The sequence below is a fragment of the Vulpes vulpes genome, chromosome 11 (assembly GCF_048418805.1).
Source record: "Vulpes vulpes isolate BD-2025 chromosome 11, VulVul3, whole genome shotgun sequence".
Classification (NCBI taxonomy): domain Eukaryota; kingdom Metazoa; phylum Chordata; class Mammalia; order Carnivora; family Canidae; genus Vulpes; species Vulpes vulpes.
This window is the reverse complement of record NC_132790.1, coordinates 94604866-94627424: the sequence shown is the minus strand read 5'-3', so window position 1 is coordinate 94627424 and position 22559 is coordinate 94604866. Positions and strand designations below refer to the sequence as shown.

Here is a 22559-nt window from a genome sequence, read left to right as displayed (position 1 = left end):
AGACTTCTAATTAGATACAAAATTATGGCCTTTTCTTGTGTGAAAGACCAATCAAATCCCATGGTAGATTATGTATGAGAATAAAGTTGACATTATGATGTTTAAGAGGAAGTGTGCAGGATGTGCAGCATATGGTCCTCATCTACTGTGAAAAATTAGTCACGTTTGTTTCGTGGGCTCAGTCAGTAGAGCTTACAACTCTTGATATCCGGGTCATGAGTTCAAGCCCTGTGTTGGGGGTAAAGTTTACTTGAAAAATAAATTAAATAAAACATATATTTGTTTTCAGCGGTAAATGGATATATGTACGGAAATCTGCCCAATCTCACCATGTGTGCTGAGGACAGGGTCAAGTGGCATTTTGTTGGCATGGGTGGTGTGTTGGACACACACCCCATCTATCTGCACGGACAAACTCTGATATCTCGGAATCACAGAAAGGACACCATTACCGTCTTCCCTGCCTCGCTGGAAGAAGCCTTCATGGTGGCCAAAGGCCCTGGAGAGTGGAAGCTGAGATGTCAGATACATGGTAGGAATTTATGACCTTTACACAGAACTTTCAAGGTTACAACCCATCACAAACGCCTTGTCTTCCAAATGGGAAAACTGATTTCTAGGAAGGTGATGGGATTGCTTTTTTGGAAAGTGAGTGATGGGATCAGAACTGGAACCCAGGTCTCTGACAAATAACTCCATAATAATGAACCCTTCTAGGTATGTCAGGGTGTTTTGTTTTATTTTTACAAAAAAAAAAACTTTTATACTTTTTAGCCGGTGAGCCCTACAGAAAGGCTGAATGTCAGAGCAGGTATTATTACTGTTTATTTTTAGGTGAGGTAATGAGTTTCAAGAGGTTAAAACACTTGTCCAAAACCCTATAAGAAGAATTGCCAGGATTCTTGCGGGACCAAACGATACTAATCCAGAACTCAAGAAACCTCTGTATTTTCATTTATTTCCCTCTTCAGTCAACACCCTCCATTGAATAATACAATGGCCAGTTATGAAGTTATTAATCTTTTCTAAACTTAAATGTGACCAAACTCTACATACAATCATGCAAATGTTTCTACATACAATCATGCAAATGTTTTCTTACCTTTTCAATCAAAAAACATGGTTTTTTATTAGAACCGAAGAATTTAACTTTTTTGTGTACAAAAATGGGGTTTACTTCTGTGATCGAATCTGTCTTCTTAGTCCCATACTTTGGTTAGAATCATGCTTCCACTAATTATTTAAATAAGTACACACCAAGTAGTTATCAGGACTTCCTGTGTGCTGGAGCCCTCCCAAGGCTCTGGGGAAAAGGAGAAGCCCTTGCAGCTACTGCAACTCGAGGACTGAATTTAATAGTAAAAAATCTCTCACTTAAAAAGGAATATCATTTTCAGGTGAAAATGTATGCTCAGCCCGACTCTTCCGATTTACTTACTTTGCAGATGGTGACTTCATGCCAGGTCTGGCCCTCAACTCTGCAGAAAGAGTAGGGTCAGCCCTAGGCACAATTGAGAAACTTCTGAGAGTTCCTTGGCTGATCTGATTGACTCCATAGCTTTCTCGTGTGTTTCATTCTCTTCCTGTATCCTCGAGTTGGGTGTGGTTTTTCAAATTTACTTCCACCCTGTTTAAAATTTTTATTTAAAATTTATTTAAATTTTTATTTTATCTTACTAGTAATCACAGGAATACATGACTAGACTTAGCCTGGAAAGAAAGGAAGGATGGAAAGAGGAAGGAATAAGGTGGGGGGGAAAGTAGGAGGAGGACAGAAGACAGAAGAAGTAAAAATCTAATGTGATGTGTGAGAGCCAGCTCACATCAGCGCAAGAGGGCTGATAGTTAAGTCAGTCAGCTGGTAAACTCTTGGGAACCAAATTGGCCACGGTGGGAGTGTTTAGACCACAAAAATTAGCAAATAAATCAAATATTGTGTTTTTTTTGTCTTTAGAGAGGTGGTTTAAGAACAATACCATTAGTCCAACCCTCCCATCGCCATCCTCGTTCCTCCCCAGAGAGTAAATACTGGGTGTGAGTACTTGAACACCTGTTTACTATGCATTCTCACATAATATACATGAACATATAGAAACAAAAACACATTGTTATATTTCGTTTTGTTTTACATAAATAGATCACTCTGCATAAAATTTTCTTTTTTTTTTTTAATTATTTATTTTTGATAGTCATACAGAGAGAGAGAGAGAGAGAGAGGCAGAGACACAGGCAGAGGGAGAAGCAGGCTCCACGCACCGGGAGCCCGACGTGGGATTCGATCCCGGGTCTCCAGGATCGCGCCCTGGGCCAAAGGCAGGCGCCAAACCGCTGCGCCACCCAGGGATCCCCTGCATAAAATTTTCTGCTGTTGCTTTCTTCACTCCTCATTATGTTTTGAAATTTTTTCCATGACATTCCCCATACATCTAACTTCTTTTACACTGTTGTATAGTTTTCCACATTGGGGATGTATCCTAAGTTATTTACCCATCTGCCTACCGATAGATATTTAAATTGCTTTCACATTTTTTGCTTATTAACAATGTTACAGTTAACACCTTTTTATTGGATCTTTTTGTATATGTGCAAATATTTCTCTTGGTGATTACCAAGGAGTGAAATTACGTAATGGGGGGTTTGTAGTTTTAACAAATTTTGCCAGATTGCCTTCCAAAACGTCTATCCTAATTTACGCTCCCACCAACAGTGCTCTGAAATCAAAGCACAGGACTGATGCCCTCATGGAAAGGTACCTGCCTTGATTTTCTTCCTGCCTGCCAACTAGTTAATCTAATAAATCAGCTAATTCATTAGCGGCCAATGGTAGTAATTTCGTATCCCAGAGGAGAGTTGTTTTTGGCCAAATAGACTCTAAAATTCTTCATGGTAGACAGGCACCGTCTTCATCTAGGGACTGGTCCAATGCTGGTGATTATTCTCCAGTAATATGTATTCCTCTAATGTTCATCTTCACATCGTGCTTTTCTGTATTTGTTTCATACGTTTTAGGTTATTACACAGATTCCGTAAGTAAAATGCATCCAATATCTCAAAAAAGAAAAAGTTGCAATATTGTTGGTTAAAATATAAAATATGTGTGGAATAAGAGAAATGTCTTAGTAACAATCTCTACTTGGGTTTACTGTTTTCCAGATAGTATACAGGCCTTTTTCAACGTAAGCAATTGTCAAAAATGTTCAACACACATTACTGCGACACATGTTGTATATTACTATATTGCTGCTGAAAAAATTGTTTGGAACTATGCTCCCTCTGGTGTAGACTCCTTCACTAAAAAAAATTTAACAGCAGCTGGAAGGTAATAATTCAGTGATTGAAATATTTATGATTAAATAAAGATAATGGAACTTTTTTGTAACCAGCTACTCCTGAAAAGGATTTAGGTGTCTTATAATTAAAATATATTGATAAAACAAGGATAGAAAAATAATTATTATTAGTTTTTTAAGATTTTATTTATTTATTCATGAGAAACACACAGAGAGAGAGAGAGGCAGAGACACAGGCAGAGGCAAAAGCAGGCCCCATGTGGGGAACCCGACGTGGGACTCGAACCCAGGACTCCAGGATCACGCCCTGAGACAAAGGCAGCACTAAACCACTGAGCCACCCAGGGATCCCCCCAAAATAATTATATCAATAATTAGAAAATACCGAATCTAAGGATCATTACCACACACAATTTTTCTCTAAATGTCTCAATAGCCAGTGCAAAATAAAACATACTGCTCATTTTTTTCTTAGCAATAAATTAATTTTATTAAATTAAATTTAAATTGATTTATTATATATAGTTCTGAGACATAGTGGATAATGTTATCAATAACAATTTTATAAAAATTCAAAAACATTCCTCATGCATAATTTATGCTTTCCTGCTAAGATCTGAAGATATAATTAATTTCCACTTATATTTTTTATTATTTTTTTTACTCTTTCCTGTGACTATTTTAGTAACCGAAAACTAAGACCAAAATATATTACTGTGGCATCAGAATTTAAAAGTGCTCAAAAAGTTTTTCTGATAGTCCAACTGTTATAATTATATCTGCCAACTCAAAGATTACAAGAATTTTAATCCTTCTAGTCTATTGTATGAAAGTTATATTTCAGAAAATATCAAGTTCTAAAATCACCAAGCAATGTTTCCCATGGTATTTATTTTTCTCTAATTTACCCGCAGAAAATTTGAGAAAACTAAGAATGTTATATCAAGTGAATATTTATTCTCTTATATTTTAAGTTCATCAATAAATTTTTCATTCTGTGTGATGGAAATTTTGTATTAACTGTATGAAGGGTATCTGGGCTTAGAGCAAAAATTAGATTCAGAGTTAGGTACAACTCTCATTTTATATTGACTAAAATAAGTATGAATTAATAGGTTTTTTTTTTTTTTCGGCTTGCTTGATCGTCCTGGCTATGAAATTCTACTACTACTTCACTGCTAGGGATCACTTTTTCTCAGGGGACTCCATTTAATTTTATTGTAATATAATTTTAAAATAAGAAAGACATCTCCAATCTTAATATTCTTGGATCTCAGCACATAGTTGTTTTAGAGGTGGTGTTTGTTACTACCTGACTGAAAAAATACCTTTTGCTTCAGAAGAAAGTATGTGGATGAACCACCAGGTAGACAGACATGAGTTCTCATGTACATGTGCATAGATAAAAGACTGAAAAGAAATCCACAGAAAGTGTTGCAGTGGTTCTATGCAGATAATGGGATTATGAAGATTTTAATTTGGGGGGGGGTCAGTTTTCTTCTTATTTTCCAAATTTTCAATGATGAGCATGCACTGTTTCTGTCAATAAATTACAAGTAATTTAAAAACAGATGTATGTAGATTCTGGCTTTCTTTCCGAATGATCACCGTTAATTGAAAAGTCCTTTGCTTGTTTACTTTCTCTGCACAGTGAATCTCAGCTGTATTTTGAAAAAAGCCCAACTAGAATTGGAGGAACTTACAAAAAACTAGTCTACCGTGAATACACGGATGCTTCCTTCCAAACACAGAAGGCGAGAGAAAAGCACCTTGGAATCCTTGGTAAAATTCTCTTTATAGCTTTGTAGGGTTATAAACACCATTTATACATATCCTCTGAAATCAAAATAGTGTTCACATCTCACAGTTTTAGAGATTTCAGCTGTCATCTTATAACCTTATGGAAACAATACACTCTGATTCACCTAATGTTAAACTACATTCTTTTGTTCCTATACGTCCAATAAGATTAAGATATTCATGTGATCTCAAGTGATGTCCTAAGACCCGGAACCATCTAGAGCTCTTGCAGTTGGATGCATCTCTGGTTCATGGCATCACCTCTTTGTTCCTAGAAGAAAGTCACTCAAGTAACACACCTGACAATTATGTCTGTGAAAACTGAGCACAATTACCAGTTCTGTTGGTTTCTAGGCCCTATTATTAAGGCAGAAGTGGGACAGATCATCAAGGTCACTTTTTATAACAAGGCTTCCGTGCCACTCAGCATTCACCCTCATGGACTACGTTACAACAAGAACAACGAGGGCTCATTCTACAAAACCCCTGGAAGACGTAAGTAGCGCTCGAGGGAGCCTGAGCAAGCCACACTGCAATATGATGTCAGCTAGAAAGTAAAATTCCTCCTCAAGTCGTTATGCAGCCCATTCATAATGGCTCTGTGTCCTTATTATGGTGGTAATTTCTTCAGCCCCTTTCAGCTGTCACCCAAAGGTGCTCCAAGGTGAGCAAGATACAGTGCTTGCTCTCAGAGATCTCACAGTCTAGACTAGGGCACTTCTGGTCCTAGGTCCTGTTTTAGAAATCTTCATTTCTTACTAGGTACTCCTCCACCCTCCTCACATGTAAATCCTGGCAGGACATTTGTCTATACGTGGGAAATTCCAAGAGACGTGGGTCCTACCTCCACGGATCCCAACTGCCTGACCTGGTTATACTATTCCTCAGTAAATATGACAAGAGATGTCAACAGTGGCCTTGTAGGGCCTCTCCTCGTGTGCAGAAATGGAACTCTTGGAAAGAATGGCAAACAGGTGAGTCATGGACCTATGTCCAGATATGCCTTGGTGACAGGTTGCCTGAGACAGAACTACAGAGGAGAAACAATGCGGCAATGGGCAGTTCCAATTTCTTCCGTGTGCTGATTCTCACGTTCTCTCGTTTTCTTAACTTTAGACCTGTATCTTTCTCTACCCAATGAGCCCTCACCCTAGCATGTTCCAGACACCTTGAGTTCCACTTGACTGCTTGATCTCTTCCTCTCCCTCCAGACAACCACTGCCTGCCTCTCTCTCCTCTACTCTGTCTCTTAGTTGATGACTCCACCCAAGCCAGGACTTCCATCAACAACTCCTTTCTCACCTCCAACATTTAGTCACCAAACTCCCAATACCATTGTCTTAATTGAGGGACCATCACCTCTTTCTGAATTCCTTTAACCTTCTGACTCCCATTTCTACTCTCACCTTATTTCAACATAGCTCCAGATCCCTTCCTTTCAAATCCAACAATAGCACTCTCTACACGAAAAATTCCTCTGCAGTTCGTGGACTCTGAAGTCAGCACATCAGACCCTGTTGATCCCTCCAGATTCATGCCTTGTTCCCTGCTACCCTGTGTGTGCAATTCTGGCTCTGCTGCAGAACTGGCTTGTTAGTCCCTGAGTAAGAAAGGCTAATTTACATCTCTTTGATTTTGTCCTCTTCTTTCTCTCCGGACTCACCTTTCCTCACTGCTTTTGCCTGTTAAAAGGGGAGATGTTTTTATTTTTTATTTGTTAAGATTTTATTTGTTTATTTGAGAGAGAGAGTATAAGCAAAGGAAGGGGCAAATGGAGAGGGAAATATTCCCAGGAATCTTTTTTTTTTTTTTTTAAGATATTTTTTTTTCATTCATGAGAGGCACACAGAGAGAACCAGAGACATAGGCAGAGGGAGAAGCAGGCTCGCTGCAGGGACCCCAATGCAGGGCTCGACCCCAGGACCCCGGAATCACAACTTAAGCCAAAGGCAGATGCTCAACCACTGAGTCACCCACGTGCCCCAAAAGGGGAAACGTTTTTAAAACTCCTACTGAAGGTCCCTTCCTGCCCTTCAGACAATATCTACTGACTAAAGTGGTTTCTGCAGGTTACCATAGTTCCCTGTGTACTTTTTCTATTGGAACACTTATCTATTCAATTATATTTGTCAGCCTTTCTGTCCCACTAGACCATAAATTCCTTGAAACCATACACAAGGTTTTATTAATTTTTTGTAATAATCACAGCCCCTCTCTGGCATGTAGTAGGTACTCAATAAATGTTTGAGGAATGAATTTCCCTTGTCCCCCATTCACAAGTGATCTAATATCCAATTTCTTTTTTGCATTTGTAATTTATAAGGTAATAAAGCCTAATAAATCTCCCCAAATAAATATATATATAACTGAATGTATATTTTATTTGAAAATGACTGGGTGGCAGGCACTGAGGGGGGCACTTGATGGGAAGAGCACTGGGTGTTATTCTGTAAGTTGGCAAATTGAACACCAATACAAAATAAATTTATTATTAAAAAAATAATAAATAAAAAATCATAATCAGAAAAAAAAGAAAATGAGATGATATATTAATAGGCATCCACATAATAGAAGCATTACAAATCTCATAATTCTTATAGTACATATTTAATTTCTTCATAAATGCTAAAAATGCAGACTTTCTAGAATTGAAAACATTTTATTTAACTCACTTTCTACAAAGCATCCTATGAAAAGCCACTATAATCACCTATGATCAAACAGTTTAATGAAGTTCAGCAGTATGAATTCCCAGAGTAAAAGCTTTATATGAGAACAGCTGTAGATAATTCTCCTAACTTCATTCTGTGATCAATCCATTCAGTGGGATTCATGCCTTTATCCATGCTGGGGTTTTCCAGGAGTATCAAAAAACTTTGTATAGGAAATCCTGTATGCAGATCAACTATTTGACTAGATCTTGTATACAGAGCATTAAGATTTGGGGGCTATTTATTTTTCTATTCTTATTCACAGAAAGGAAAAGACAAAGAGTTTTACCTGCTTGCCACAATATTTAATGAAAATGAAAATTATCTCTTGGATGAAAATATCAAAACATTTATCAAAAACCCTGAAAATGTGGATAAAAAGGATCCAGACTTCAAAAAGTCCAACAAGATGCACTGTAAGGGAACATACAATTTACAAGATACACATATTAAGCACTTGTTTAATTTCATTATGTCTAAAGAATTACAGATTAAAAAAGACCTACATTTTTCCCCCCAAGGGCTGACTAATATGTTTCATGTTTATTTTAAAGATAATTTCTGAATAAAAATATTGTCTACTAGGATGATTACGTTACACGCAATTTACTGAATATTTAACAATGCCTTGTTGGTGCAATATATTGTTTAGCTATTACTAAATGTGAGGTAGAAAAGTCATGTATTTTTCTACTGTCAAATTAATGACATAGGTGGGTGGAATGTTTATTGAGTGGGTTAATTAGCTGACTGGTTGTTTGGTTGGTTTTTGAAGACTGCAAGTGTAGGGGGAAAGGACTGGTCTAGAGTCTAGAGACTTGGACTCTGATCTTAACTGTTCCAAGTATTAGCTTAATGACACTGGACAAGTAATTGCTTCTTTGGCATTAGTTTCTTCGTATCTAAAAGGAAGGGGTTAATTCAGATAATTGAGATTCTTACATGATTGAGCTGCCTTATGATTAATCCTTTGTGGAATTTGAAGGGATGCCAATTATCAAAAAATTAAATATTCTTTTCTTTGTCACAAATGTCTTGTAGCCATAAACGGATACATGTATGGAAATCTGCCTGGATTGGATATGTGCTTAGGAGACAACGTTTCATGGCACGTTCTTAGTGTGGGATCCGTAAAAGACTTACATGGGATATATTTTTCAGGAAATACCTTTACTTCCTTAGGATCAAGGGACGACACCATAGCTCTGTTTCCCCACACCTCCCAGACACTTTTTATGACACCCGATTCCATAGGTAAGTAGTAGATCTCTTTTAGACTGAAACATGTCAAGATTTTGAAAAGCAGTGTCTTTACATGCGCTGAATATTGTTTGTACAAAAAAAAAGGAACTCATATGTAAGCAATACTTAAAAAGCCTTTCCCCTGCTCCATTTAATCTATAGGAGCGGTAGTATAGCATTTCCCAGGTCACAAAAATCACCTTCACCCCTCTCGGTTTTCTCTTCCTGGCCTCCAGACTCTAAATCAATCCAAACTCCTCAAAAGTGATGAAGATGGTTTTTTTTTTTTTTTTAACCTGCTTTCACTCTATTATCTACTCCATTTCTTATTCTTCTATCCATTTGTTTCCCAGACCTGCCTTCTGCTTCTGCCTTTTCTCTAGCCCTCTCCTTGCCGGCTTAGCTCTCTAGGGAAATACTCTCTTTCAGTGAGGTCAATTGCTGGGGCAAAATTTTTTTAAGAGGCACCCCCTATTAGAAAATTGCTAGAGGCATCAGAGGAGCCTCCCCTCTGCTCTGAGCCTAATACCTCCGTTTGTAAGATGGGGATTGCAATAGTTTACAATCCACAAAAAGGAATAGACAGGGAGCAGGTGAGATAGAGATAGGCACAAAATGCCTGGCATATGTTAGATGTTCAATAAAATCTTAGTTCCTTCGTTTATCCTGCAGATCCACCTTCACCAAAACCAAATAAATAAATAAAATAAAAGTCCATTCATCTTGGTCAAAAGCTAGTGGCACCAAATCAAACGCTGGCTATACAATAAGCTAGCTACTCCATAAATGCCACAGATTGGTATCTGAATTCTTTGTGACACCACAGATTCATTTGATTACATTTTCTATGTTTAAAAAAGTTTTTCTTAAAAAAAATAAAAATAAATAAAAATAAAAAAGTTTTTCTTTTACTTTCAAACAAATAGAACCTGTAATTAAGAGCACTGGCTCTCCTCTCTGCCCTGTGCCCTCGCTAGGTGGCAAGCAGTTTCCTGCCTCTGCCCGCCCCACTTCTTCCTCTCCTTTCCCCTGGAGACGTTTTCCTGGACTTAAAAAAGAAAAAGAAAAAATATTGCTGTGCTCGTCATCTCTTTCCTTAACAATATCAGCTGCAGTAAAAGTGTGGAGACACCTGCTATGTGTCAAGTGCTGTGCTACATGGGCGTCAGTTCATTCTAAACAAATACTTCTTCCCAAACCCTTGAGTCTGCCGGGTTAATCCTTGCCAGTCTTCCTGAAAGACAACCTGAATTCAGGTGGAGTTTACTGGTCGGAACCAGGCTGGAGTTTTTTCACTGTGGTCATTGCCTGGGGATTTGAAAGTGTGATTCTGATGACTTTCTACTTCCTGTCACCACCCCACTGCTGCCACTCCGATCCACGCTGCACCATCTCTCATGGATTACCCTCTCGGCATCCTAACATGTCTCGTTCCTTCCACGCTTGCCCACTACCATCCATTCTCAGCACAGCTGTCCCTATCACTCATCAGCTCAAAATCCCACACTGGCTCCCCATTTCACAGAGCCACAGACTTTCAGTGGCCCCCAGGCCCCCAGCCCTCCCCCTGCACCAAGGTTGTCTCCTCTCCCACTTGCTCACTCCACTCCAGACACACAGGCCTCTTGAATGGTCTGCACACACGCCAAGCAGGCCCTCAGCTTGGGGATTTTGCTGTGTGTTTCCTCTACCTGGATTGCTCTTTCCTTGGGCCCATCCACTCACTTCTCATCTTTGTCCAAGTGTCACCCTCCCATCAAGGCCTACCTTGATCATCCCATAATATATTGCTCATTGCTTCCTGGAACTTCCCCCTGCCCCACCCCACCCCGCCCAGGATTCTCCATCCTTCTGACATGGTTCTGCCTTTCTCTTTAACCCATAGCGCTCATCAGCCTCCAACCTATGAAAACATCACCTGCTATGTCTTGTTTATCTCGACAATACCCACCATGCAATATAAACCCTAAGGGCAAGGATTTTCTTAACCATTTTGCTCACTGGTGTTTCCCAAGTGCCTAGAATAAGCCTGGCATGAAGAAGTATCTGTCAAGTTAAGGGAAAAAAGAATCAATGGACTATCCTACTATATTACATTTGGGAGTATATGTCTTACAGATGATTTCTTAGAGAAAAGAAATCTCAATGCAAAGCTTTATGCATTCCTTTCTTACTCATCTTTAGGAACTTTTGATGTGGTTTGTATGACGACAGAGCACTATGAAGGAGGCATGAAACATAAATATCACGTGAGGCAATGTGCGGAGTCAAACCCTGATCAAACACAGTATGAGGAAGCGAAAACCATTTATATTGCTGCGGAGGAAATTGTGTGGGATTATTCTCCTAGCAGGAAGTGGGAGAAACGACTGCAGCATTTACAAGGAGAGAAGTATGGCAATAACTTCCGTCTCTAACCAACAAGAGTTCTTTCTGGGAGTCCTCCAACCTCTCTTTCCAGCCTTACAAAAATGTGTGAACGTGTGTGCATGTGTTGTGTATTTGTTTGCTATGTGAGTGATGGGTGTGTGCGTGGCAGGTGTGAGTATGCTTAGGATTCATCCCATTACAAATAACTTCACAATGTATCTGTGTGTCTTACCTTCAATTATAAATGGCTTCAATTCTTTCTAAAAATCTGCGTCACTTACTTCTGTGCTTTATTTCTGGCTGCATTTCTTTTCATTTCTTGCATCCAGTCTGGCTGGTGTGTGATATCATCCAACCTGACCACTCCGAGGTGTAATAAACATCACTTCAACTACCTTTAACATCTGGCAACAGTCAGGTTTTCCTTTTGTCTTCGTTTGTTTCTGTCAATCTCTCTTCTAGGAGCCTCTATTGGCAGACCCTTGTTTTTCTTTTTGTAGCACTTGATTTCTTTCTCTGATTTTCACTTTTACTATTTATTCATGTGTCAAAACTAAAATTTCATCCACAAAACATGTTTTAAAGTACAGAATGAATATCCAACAGTCTTACCAGTATTAATAAATTTTTTTAAGAAGAATTACTTTCCGAGGTAAAGTAGCCTCTAAATATTAATCAATTGTGTTGTTTCATTAAGGAGTTCTTCCAAATGACAATTTGCCTAACTTAATGGTTAAACTAGTTCCTCCATATGACAATTTCCTAACTTAATGGTTAAACTAGCTAACTTTGTGGTTCTTTTGGTTTTGTTTTTATTTCCTTAAAGTAAAACAAGCATATATTTGGATAGAATTGGGACGTATCTTGGGTCCAAATACAAGAAAGTCATATACCGTCAGTATGATGATATCACGTTCCAGAATCTAACACAAAGAAATGAAGATGAAAAACATCTGGACATACTAGGTATTAATATACAATCAGACTGATCTTCACGTTTTTCTTCTTGTCCTCAGCCACCAGAGACTGTTGTACACATTGGGATATTGTCAACCTCCATCTTAACAGAGGAAAGTGCCTATAATGCTAATTCTAATTTGTTTGCTGATAGGCACTTTTAGTGTGAAAAGAGAATTGATTTAAGTGTTGCTTCATGGAAACTGAAAAGACCATAGAGAGTTAATGTCGTCAGTCTCAGATTACCTGGCTTCTTAGCTGCAGGATTCAAGAACTCCAGAGAGCTTAGAAGTAGCATTTTGAGATCATTTCACTGTTAAAATGAAGCCCAGAAGCCCTGCTATAGTGAGGAGGGGGATCTCTTTGTTTAAATTTAAGTGTTTAATTTAAACACCCCCCAAGCACCTACATGTAACATTTCCCTAAATCACACAGCGTTTGCAGAGGTCACATGATGTGTTCATATGTCAATGACATTTCTGTATGTTGCATGGTATTTCCAGAAGTCATATGGCATTTCCATATGGTCAAATTTTATCTGGGTCTTGATATTTGTGTGTCTATTGTGTCTTCTTCTTTTTAATGTTTTATTTATTTATTTATTTATTTATTTATTTATTTATTTGAGAGAAAGAGAATGCAGAAGCATGCATCAAGGGAGGAACAGAGGGAGAGGGAGGGGGAGAGAATCTCAAGTAGATCCTGCACTGAGCAAGAGGCCTAACACAGTGCTCGATCTCAGACTCTGAGATCACGACCTGAACTGAAAAGCAAGAGTCAGATACTGACTCAGCCACCCAGGTGCCCCTATTGTGGACTGTTTTCTGGTGTGGGACCCTGAGAAGATGGATTTACATGCTGTTGAGAAATTCTTGTTCTTCTTGGATCCTCATTGGCCTCTTGAGCTTGTCTCTTTGGAACCCCCAGAAAGAGGCTGTGCTATCCAATTCCCACTGCTATTGGGTGTGAGCCTATCTTTAATAATAGCAGGATGTTAGTTTTCACTAGGATTCTAGCTGACTGCAACAGGATAAATAATACAATGTGACCCTCTAGATTTCATTATGATTTATCAAAAAAAATAATGAACCACTTTATGGAAAAGGTAAAAACAATTCTCGAGTGTTTGGGAAGATGGAATGGCCATGCGGACAAAGAGAGGATGTCCCAAGCTAGCATCTAATGTCCAATAGATATCTTTAGGGCTCTTATTTCAGCAATTATAGTGCAAGTTTGAAGAGAATTCTTACTGCTTAGTTCATATCAAAACCAACTCTGTTTCAGAATTTTTAGAGTCACTGATATAACCTGCTTCTAAATAGAAAGAAGAAGAAAAAATAAATAGAAAGAATATTTAAAACCGTTTTTTTACCTCCAGTTCTTGGCCTGGAATGGTTGGGAGAGAGAGTACAATGAAGGGGTCTTCAGTCTTGAGAGGAAAAAAAATCACTTTGGGTCAATAAAAAGGCCTTCTAGCTCCTCCTAACTCTCCACTAAGGTGAAAGGGGAAAAGGATAAAAGGCTTAAGTGATAAGATTGGTCAAGAAAGAAAAGAAAAGATTTCATCTCTAAATTGTGTGTTTTCATAGGCATTAACTGATGCTCATCAAAGTTAAGTCTTCTAGAGACTTAAGTTTTCAAGGCAAAAACCATGTTTCATAAATCATCAATAATCCACTTGTTTAAAAGTATGTTTTATTTGGCTGCATGTTAAGGAAAAAGGATAAAAATAAGTTGCTGTGTAAATACTTAAGAGGACAGATGACTCATAATTTAAAATAAATAACAATTTCCACACATTTTCCTTTTTATATTCCCCAGGTCCTTTAATATTTCTCACTCCTGGTCAAAAAATACGAATTATCTTTAAAAATAAAGCCTCAAGACCATATTCAATTCATGCTCATGGAGTGAAAACAAGCTATTCCACTGTTGCTCCAACACAGCCAGGTAACTGCTTTGGGACAGAGAAAAGCTTCAAAGTTTTGAAGCAGGACTATGTGCTAATATTCTTTCTTAAGTATGGGTGTGGTTCTAGATGACAGAGACCAGTGGACTGGTAGGAAGGGTCTAAATAAGGAGTTTGAGAGCGAGGTCCTTTTGCAAGTCTTGAGTTTGCTTCCAGGATGGGTTCCATGTACAAAACTCCCCAGTGTTTACAATTCTTTTCTAGAACCACCTTCCCTCCCATCTCTCCACCGTCCAGCTGCCGGGTATTCTTAGGCTATGCCCCATCTCTCCAATTCGAGTGCTAAAGTAGGAGTTGAGTATAGGAGGCAGTGTGTGAAGAAGGGAGCGGGGGAAAGAGAGCCACTAAGAGAAAATAATGGACTTCATGTATTAACATTCCTATGGCGTCACCACTATACAGTATGGCATTCCACAGACCTCAGACAAAAACAAATACTTTTTAATATAAATGCCCAGGGAGTAGACTCTGAAGCAAAAATTTGTGGACAGATAGTAGTCTTGAGATCAAAGCCTATGGAGAGAAAGACAAACAGAATTGGGCAGGGGGAGAGCTTAAGCAGAGATGTAGCCTAATAGAAATCACAGCCACCCCTAGAAGTTCCAAAGAGAGCGTAGCACTCAGCTGTCCTGAGTTGGGGTGAGGAAGCTGGGCCTCTCTGTCCCTGAATCTGTCATTGGATGTAAGCTTGGGTGAGGTGGCTCTCTTCCACCAAGGCTGTCTTGGAAGGAAGTGGATAGCCTGTGGAACAAAGACTCCTTCATTCTTAAATGGGGAACCTGAGAGGGGCATCCAGAATGTCTACCATAGTTGCCTACCGAAACAACTAGTTCTGGGAGTTAAGGGTATCAAGGAAAGACCTAAATTCAGAAAGAAAAGGTGTGTGGGGCAGAGGGATGGAAGAGAGATTTTGATGGCAAGTGAAATATTCCCTTTTGATTTTAAAAAAGAGACAGTCCCACTGTAGTACCAACATGAATCTCCTATCAAGGGAGTTTGCAAGTCAGCACTCTGTTCTCATTAGTCAGAGAAGGATCGCATTGCTTACATTCCACAAACACTTCTGAGTACCTGCTGTGCCCAGGCACTGTGTGGTGCCCTGGAAGGAGAGGGTTGGTACTAAGGGGCAGGAGTGGAAGGAGGTATCCAAAAGACCTTTTCCAAAATAGGCATAGGATTTAGATTCAGTGGGGCTAATGCAAATGCTTTGGGAGCAGGGAAGAGGCACATGTGATCTATACATTGGAAGGTTCAGCTGATATTCAAAACAAATCTGTCACGTTTCAAAGCCTGAGATACCTTCACTACAATAAATATTTGTTGAACAAATGAGTTAGATATGTAGTGACTGACATTTTTCAACGGCAAAATCATTCTAAGGTTTCCATTCAATGACCCTGGAAACATAATAGCCAGCAGTGATGGTTACATCAACTTCACCCTGTGACCCAAGTAATGCTTTATTTGTACTATCTTATCTAATCCCTAAATTCTCATTTTATGTGCAGCAGGAAGCAGAAACTCAGAAACTATAAACACATGGGCAAAGCTAGGAGCAGGAGAGCCAGAAGTGAAAACTAGGACTGTGCTGCTCAATATCCGTATGGCTTTGGGGTTTGCTCATTATCTGCTTCTCCATAAAAACAAGTGCTTTAAAAGATTCTGTTTATATACACTGCATTTGTCTATTTTAGGAGAGGTCCAAACATACATTTGGCAGATTCCTGAGAGAGCTGGTCCTGCCTCAAAGGACTTTGAGTGCATACCTTGGTTTTACTATTCGACCGTGGATGTGATTAAGGTAAACTTTAAATCAAGTCATAGTTTTTCTCCTATCTCCTCTTAGAAATTATAATAGAAGAAAGAAGGAATTTATGTGTGTCAAAAAAAAACTTAGTTCTATGTAATCTTTCCTTTAAGTAGCCTAAATACTGCTCAGCTTTTAATTCTACAGAGATTTGCAGTTTTCCAAGAGCAATGTCATTGCATTATGATTATATCGATTCATGATATTTTCCAAAGTGTCACTGTGAATAGGAAAATGTAATAATCCTCTCCTTTGTCTTGTTGGATTTGGATTACAGAAAACAAAGCATGGAGTTAAAAGTCTCTAATTAATGAGAAATAAACACATGCGTATGTATATATTTTTTTAAGCGTCAACTCTGGAGTTCAGTTTATTTTCATTTAGCAACAACAACAAAAGTTTCATCTCCAAACTTTTAGTTACTTTGGCACACTCTCTGCCCAGAACAAGAATCTACACAGACATTCAACTCAAAACCAGAATGAGTACAAACAAACCAAGGCTCCCAGCTGAAAGCGGCTCTGGGGGCAGAGGCATCACAGGGCAAAGGATTTAAGACCTTTAGACTTTGCTGCCAACCAACTCCAATGCCAAGAAATTCTAATTAAAAACAAAACTCTCGGCTTTGTTTTTGTTTTTCTTTAATTAAAATTTCAAAAATAGAGCTAAATCCACCGAGGAATGTGACTAAAATCTCTCTTAGGAGTTAGTTGTTCTCTTCAGACTTCAAATCGAATGAGTGAGATGACAGTTTCCTTAGTCAAGGATTTAACATGTCAAACATTTTCTTCCTCACTCTCAGAATCCTAATAACTAAAAACTCAGGATCTGAACCTTCTAGAACTCAATGTTGATTCTCCTCATTTCACTGGTTGGGGGAAATTTTTAGTTGGGGGCACAGCGGATAATCTTGCTTTGCCTCTCCAGGATCTGAACAGTGGACTGGTAGGCCCTTTGATCGTATGTCGCAAAAACACCAAAGCCAGCATAGTTCACCGTGTGCTCCACTTTATGATTTTTAATGAGAACAAATCCTGGTACTTTGAAGAAAATGTCAATACCTATTCTTCAGCTCCGAACAACATAGACAGGAATGATGAACAGTTTGACCTCAGCAACCAAATGCACGGTAATGTCTACTAGCTGACTCAGCAACCATAGCCAGTAGGTTGTTTCACACAAAAGGAACAGATGAAGGGTCACACTTGTCAAACTCAGTAGTTGAGAGAAGGCAATTGCATAGGACCATTGTGTAGATCACATGGACCAAGGGTTGGCAAACTTCTTCCATACGGGCCCAGATAGTAAAGAGTTTAGACTTGTAAACCACACAGTCTCTACCATAGGCTCTATTGCACTCTGCACAAAGGCACCCACAGACAAGATGTAAAGAAATGCAAGTGGCTACCAGCCAGTAAGACTTCTTTTATGGACACTGAAATGTGTATTTCATGTAATTTTCATGTGTTGGGAAATATTCTGTTTTGTGTGCTTGTTTGTTTTCAACCACTTAGAAATTTAAAAACCACCCTTTACTTTTGGGCCATAGAAAAACAGGAGGCAAGAGGGCTGGATCTGGCCTAAGGGCTGTAGACTTAGCAGCGAGGCAAATTCCAATGCTTCTGGAACCATGCGGGTGATGTAAAACTAAGAATATTAGCTATCATTTCTAGACAACTTTCCTACACACTTTTCTAAGTATTTTACCTAGGTGAACTTAGAGAGAGGTGGAGCTTGTGGCAAACTGGAGAGCACATGACCCCATCCAATCTTCCCACCAGGCAGCACTTCAAAAAACCCCATGCTCATCAACCAAAATGCTTTGATAAGTGGTTTGTGACTAAGCACATCCTGTTTATGTCCTCCCTCCCATCTAGAATCATAGTAATGAGACAAGTATTCAAAGAGAAAGCACATAAACAATTTCACTTAGCCACAGTCACATTCAGTTGGACTTTGAAGGTCCCAGACCTTTCACCTGAGGAAGCTCAGGGACTAGATAAGGGATCCTTACCTAAGGCAAATGCAAATGTGACCTTTTTCAACTTCTTCACTTTTTCCCCCAAGACACATATAGTAAATTTGAAATTAATTCAAAGATTGCATCCTTGTTACACATCACCTTTTAATAAGCCTTGTAGAGGGCACAGAGCACCATACTGGTGTTAGGGAGGTAAAAAGTTCATAAGATGAGGCATCTTCCCTCAAAGTGTTCACAGCACAGGGCCAGCACCCTTCTGCTTTGCTATAGTACAAGGCCGACTTGGGGTGGGGGTGGGGATGCTGTCACAGAAACATAAACACAGTGCTGCGCTTTAAATTCTTATTTGGAAGAAAGTTTTCATGAAGGGGAGGGAACTTTTTATGTATTCATTTTATTTATTTATTCACAAGAGACACACAGAGAGAGGGAGGGAGAGAAGACCTAGTAAATCATAATCTGCATGTGAACAAGATTCTCAGGCCACAAACATATTAAAGCCTGGGAAGCAAGGTCTAAGGACAAGTCTCCTAGTTTTTTTGTTTGTTTGTTTGTTTACATCCTTCCATTGGCTTAAAGTGTTAGAACCCAACCTTCAGGGATGCCTGGATGGCTCAGTGGCTGAGTGGCTGCATTTGCCTCGGGGTGTGATCTCAGGGTCCTGGGATCGAGTCCCACATTAGGATGCCTGCGTGGAGCCTGCTTCTCCCTCTGCCTGTGTCTCTGCCTCTCTCTCTGTGTCTCAAATAAATAAATAAATAAATAAATAAATAAAATGAACCCAACCTCCATCGATATATGGTTATAAATTATATATTTGTACCACTACATTAATGCATTTTTAGTGCCTCAAAAGGTAAACACAAAATAAAAAAGTAAAAAGGAGAATATATATATATAATTATATGTATTTTATATATATAATTAAATTAATATTTTCTTCCTATTACCTTTGGGAAGCCATACTTACAGAGGATTGGAGAGAGAGAGAGGGAAAGACAAAAGGCCTGGACCTCAGCTAAATGGCCATTCTAGCCATACCAGTGACAAATCACAAAGGTCTGACTTAGAGTAGTTAGAGAGGAACACATTCAATATCTAAGCTTCTTGTAATCACTTTAAATATGCTTTAAATATGCAGACACATTTAAATATCCATCCATTTAAGTATCCGTAGTTGTGAAATATTCTACTCCAACCCAATTATGTTAAACCAAAGTCAATGCCTCATTTCCTCAGGCAAGATAAACTCCTCTAGAATTAGACTCATCCGTGAATGGTTGGCTTGGTCACTTTTAACAGCTTCCTTACACTGACTTGAAAATCCTCATGGACTCTGAAAACATCTGTGATACTTTCTATGAGGTGTTGCTTGTTTGTTTTAAGACCTATATTATTTTAAATCTTTGTTGAATATAACAAATTGTGTCCCTCCATAGCAATTAACGGAAGAATGTTTGGAAATAACCAAGGTCTGACGTTCCACGTTGGGGATGAAGTGAATTGGTATCTGATTGGCATGGGGGGTGAATTTGACCTGCACACTGTTCACTTTCATGGCCACAGCTTTGAATACACGGTAAGAGCCTTGGGCAGCTTCATTTCATTATTGTCGTGTCTTATAAAGCAGTTACTGGGGCAGCATGGCAGGATAATAACTAGAAAGTTCTGGGTCAAGCCAGCCAGAACTGAAGTTCAATACCTACAATCTATAATGTATCAGGTGCATGTACATAATTACAGCTCTTTGTGTCCCATGGACACTTAGTAAATGCTTTTGAATGCATGAAGTACATTTCTCACTCTAAGTATTACTTAATAGGTAAATAAGACTTGTATGATCATCTTTAGTTTTATTCTTTCTACCCCAACTTTTTTTTTCAAACCTTTAGTAACATAAAAGAAAAACACTTTGAACACTCCTATACATTTTGCCACATTTTCTTTCTTTCTCTGTCTTCTGAACCTAAATTAAATTGCATCATGCTTCTTCACCCCTACATAGTAAAGCCATGTGCATCCTAAAACTAAGGCGAATCTCTGTCCCACTGTGATAACATTATCACACCTCCAATGCTAACATTAATTAAAAAATATAATCTGTCATATAATCCATTCAAATAGCCTCAGTTGTCCCCAAAATGCCCTTTATAACCATGTGGGTTTAAAAAAAAAAATCCAGGATCTAATCATTTATACTTAGCATTTGGTTGTCATTGTCATATCTCTTTTTTTTTTTTTCTTGATCCTTCATGGCATTTCATTTTTGAAGGGTCCAGGCCAGTTGTTTTGTAGAATGTCCCATAATCTTCCTTGATCTGATAGTTTCCTCATGATTGGATCCACGTCAAGCATTCTTGGTATGAACACTACATAGGTGATATTATGTACTTCCCATGCATCACACCAGAAGGTACATATGCTGTGAACAGGTGCTGATGTTGTTGGGGCATTTGGATAACTTTATTGAGGTGATGCCTACCATTTCTCTTCATTTTAAAAGTATCTTCTTATAATTAAAAAACAATCTCTGAAGTGATTTTTTTCACATATTTTATTCTCCAACTCTGTTTCACCTTGTAGTTATAAAAAGGATTCGTGGATGATTGTTGCTAGAATCATTTTTTTTTACAGTAGAAGTTACAAATGATAGCTTCCCAATTTTATCATTCCTTCAGCATTTTTTATAAAATAAAAATGAGGCATTAGATGACAATTGGCTTTATGGTAACTTTTCTCTAATTATCTTCATCTTGGGATCCTTGGGTGGCGCAGCGGTTTGGCGCCTGCCTTTGGCCCAGGGCGGATCCTGGAGACCCGGGATCGAATCCCACATCAGGCTCCCGGTGCATGGAGCCTGCTTCTCCCTCTGCCTGTGTCTCTGCCTCTTTCTCTCTCTCTCTCTGTGTGACTATCATAAATAAATAAAAATTAAAAAAAAATTATCTTCATCTTTTTCTATTTTAAATATTCTTAGTCTCTTCATATCTCTGAATTGCTTTTCCATCACTCCACCATCATACTCTTTACCATTGTTTTTTTGCTGATCACATTTGCCTGGCCATTTCTCTAATTTATTACAAGTATTTTAAGTTTTATCCTTCCCCTTTTCAGTATCTTGGCTCTCACTTATTTACTTGAGGAGTATTTTCTAATCTCTTCATCCTAATCCCTTATATAAACGTTTAATGTACAATTGAGGACCAATTATATTTCATGCATTTGACACCTCAGATGTTCAGTCCAGCCACTTGGCATAATACAGTCCATCTTTTGGAACAGATGAAAGTTTCACATAGAGCTTTCCTGGATTCTAGATGTATTATGTTCAGAGCTTCTGTAATGCTTAGGGCCTATCTTAGATAAATTAAACGAGTGTGCATGACTTGATTTGTACAATGCTTTATCGGTAGGCTGCTTTCTTTTCTATCCTTTAATAAACAAATTCTTTCCTCTTAAACTTACTTGTTTTGGCTTAAAAAACTATTTTTAATATTCTAGGGAGTTTTATATGGCAAAGTAGACAGAATAATATAATGAACTCCTTTTCCCACCACCCAGGGCCAACAATCATGACCTTCCTCCTGTACTTCAATCTACATTCCCCATACTTTTGAAGGAAAAGCCTTGATATTAGAGTTGTTATTGATAAGTGTTTACAGTAGACTTTAAAAGTTAGAACAAAAGAGAGAGACATAAACTCTAGTTATAGCATTTCACAGTATATTTGATGTTCAGTTCTGATCCGTTCTGATCAGAAAATGCCTCTGACATTCTTAGAACCGTGCCAAGTGTTGTGTGGTGATGAGAGAGAATCAAAGAGTTAGCTTTCAGGAGCTAGTGCTACATATGTGATTATATTATAAGGCATCAAATTAAGTGGAATTAAGGTAACATTTCTATAATGTTAATTAAAGCCAACCTTTATTAAGTACTTCTTAAGCGCCACATACTATGCTTCGTTCTTACGTGGATTTCTCATTGAAACTTCCCAGAGCTAGGCACTATTTTATCACTGTTTTATAAGGGAATGAAGTGAAGGATTAACAAGACAAAGAACTTTCCTATAAACAATAATTGGTAGTAGTAGGATTTGAATCCCTGGTTCTCACTCTAGAGTCCCTCACTCCTTTTTTTTTTTTTTAAGATTTTATTTATTTATTCATGAAAGACACACAGAGAGAGACAGAGACATAGACAGAGGGAAAAGCAGGTTCTCTGCAGGGAGCCTGATGTGGGACTCAATTCCAGAACCCCAGGATCATGACCTGAGCCAAAGGCAGACGCTCAAATGCTGAGCCATCCAGGCATCCCTAGAGTCCTCACTCTTAACCTCTTCACAAAACTGCTCTTTTCAGAACAATCCTATTACATTTAAGAAACAAAATGAACAAACAAAGAAAAAAGGCAAACAGAAAAACAGACTTAATAC

At 38.5% G+C, this 22559-nt stretch overlaps 1 protein-coding gene across 1 annotated transcript in view; it reads left to right on the top strand.

The window, feature by feature from the left end:
- The window catches only part of LOC112932753 (ceruloplasmin-like), a 29437-nt gene that overhangs the window by 3860 nt on the left and 3018 nt on the right, over positions 1-22559 (top strand). The window contains exons 5-17 of the mRNA XM_026015724.2: positions 290-532; positions 3154-3319; positions 4942-5072; positions 5445-5585; positions 5853-6064; positions 8067-8217; positions 8843-9055; positions 11228-11435; positions 12240-12379; positions 14192-14320; positions 16034-16140; positions 17074-17275; positions 19567-19706. Coding sequence (XP_025871509.1) covers positions 290-532; positions 3154-3319; positions 4942-5072; positions 5445-5585; positions 5853-6064; positions 8067-8217; positions 8843-9055; positions 11228-11435; positions 12240-12379; positions 14192-14320; positions 16034-16140; positions 17074-17275; positions 19567-19706 — 2183 coding nt within the window. The remainder of the gene's footprint in view (positions 1-289; positions 533-3153; positions 3320-4941; positions 5073-5444; positions 5586-5852; positions 6065-8066; positions 8218-8842; positions 9056-11227; positions 11436-12239; positions 12380-14191; positions 14321-16033; positions 16141-17073; positions 17276-19566; positions 19707-22559) is intronic.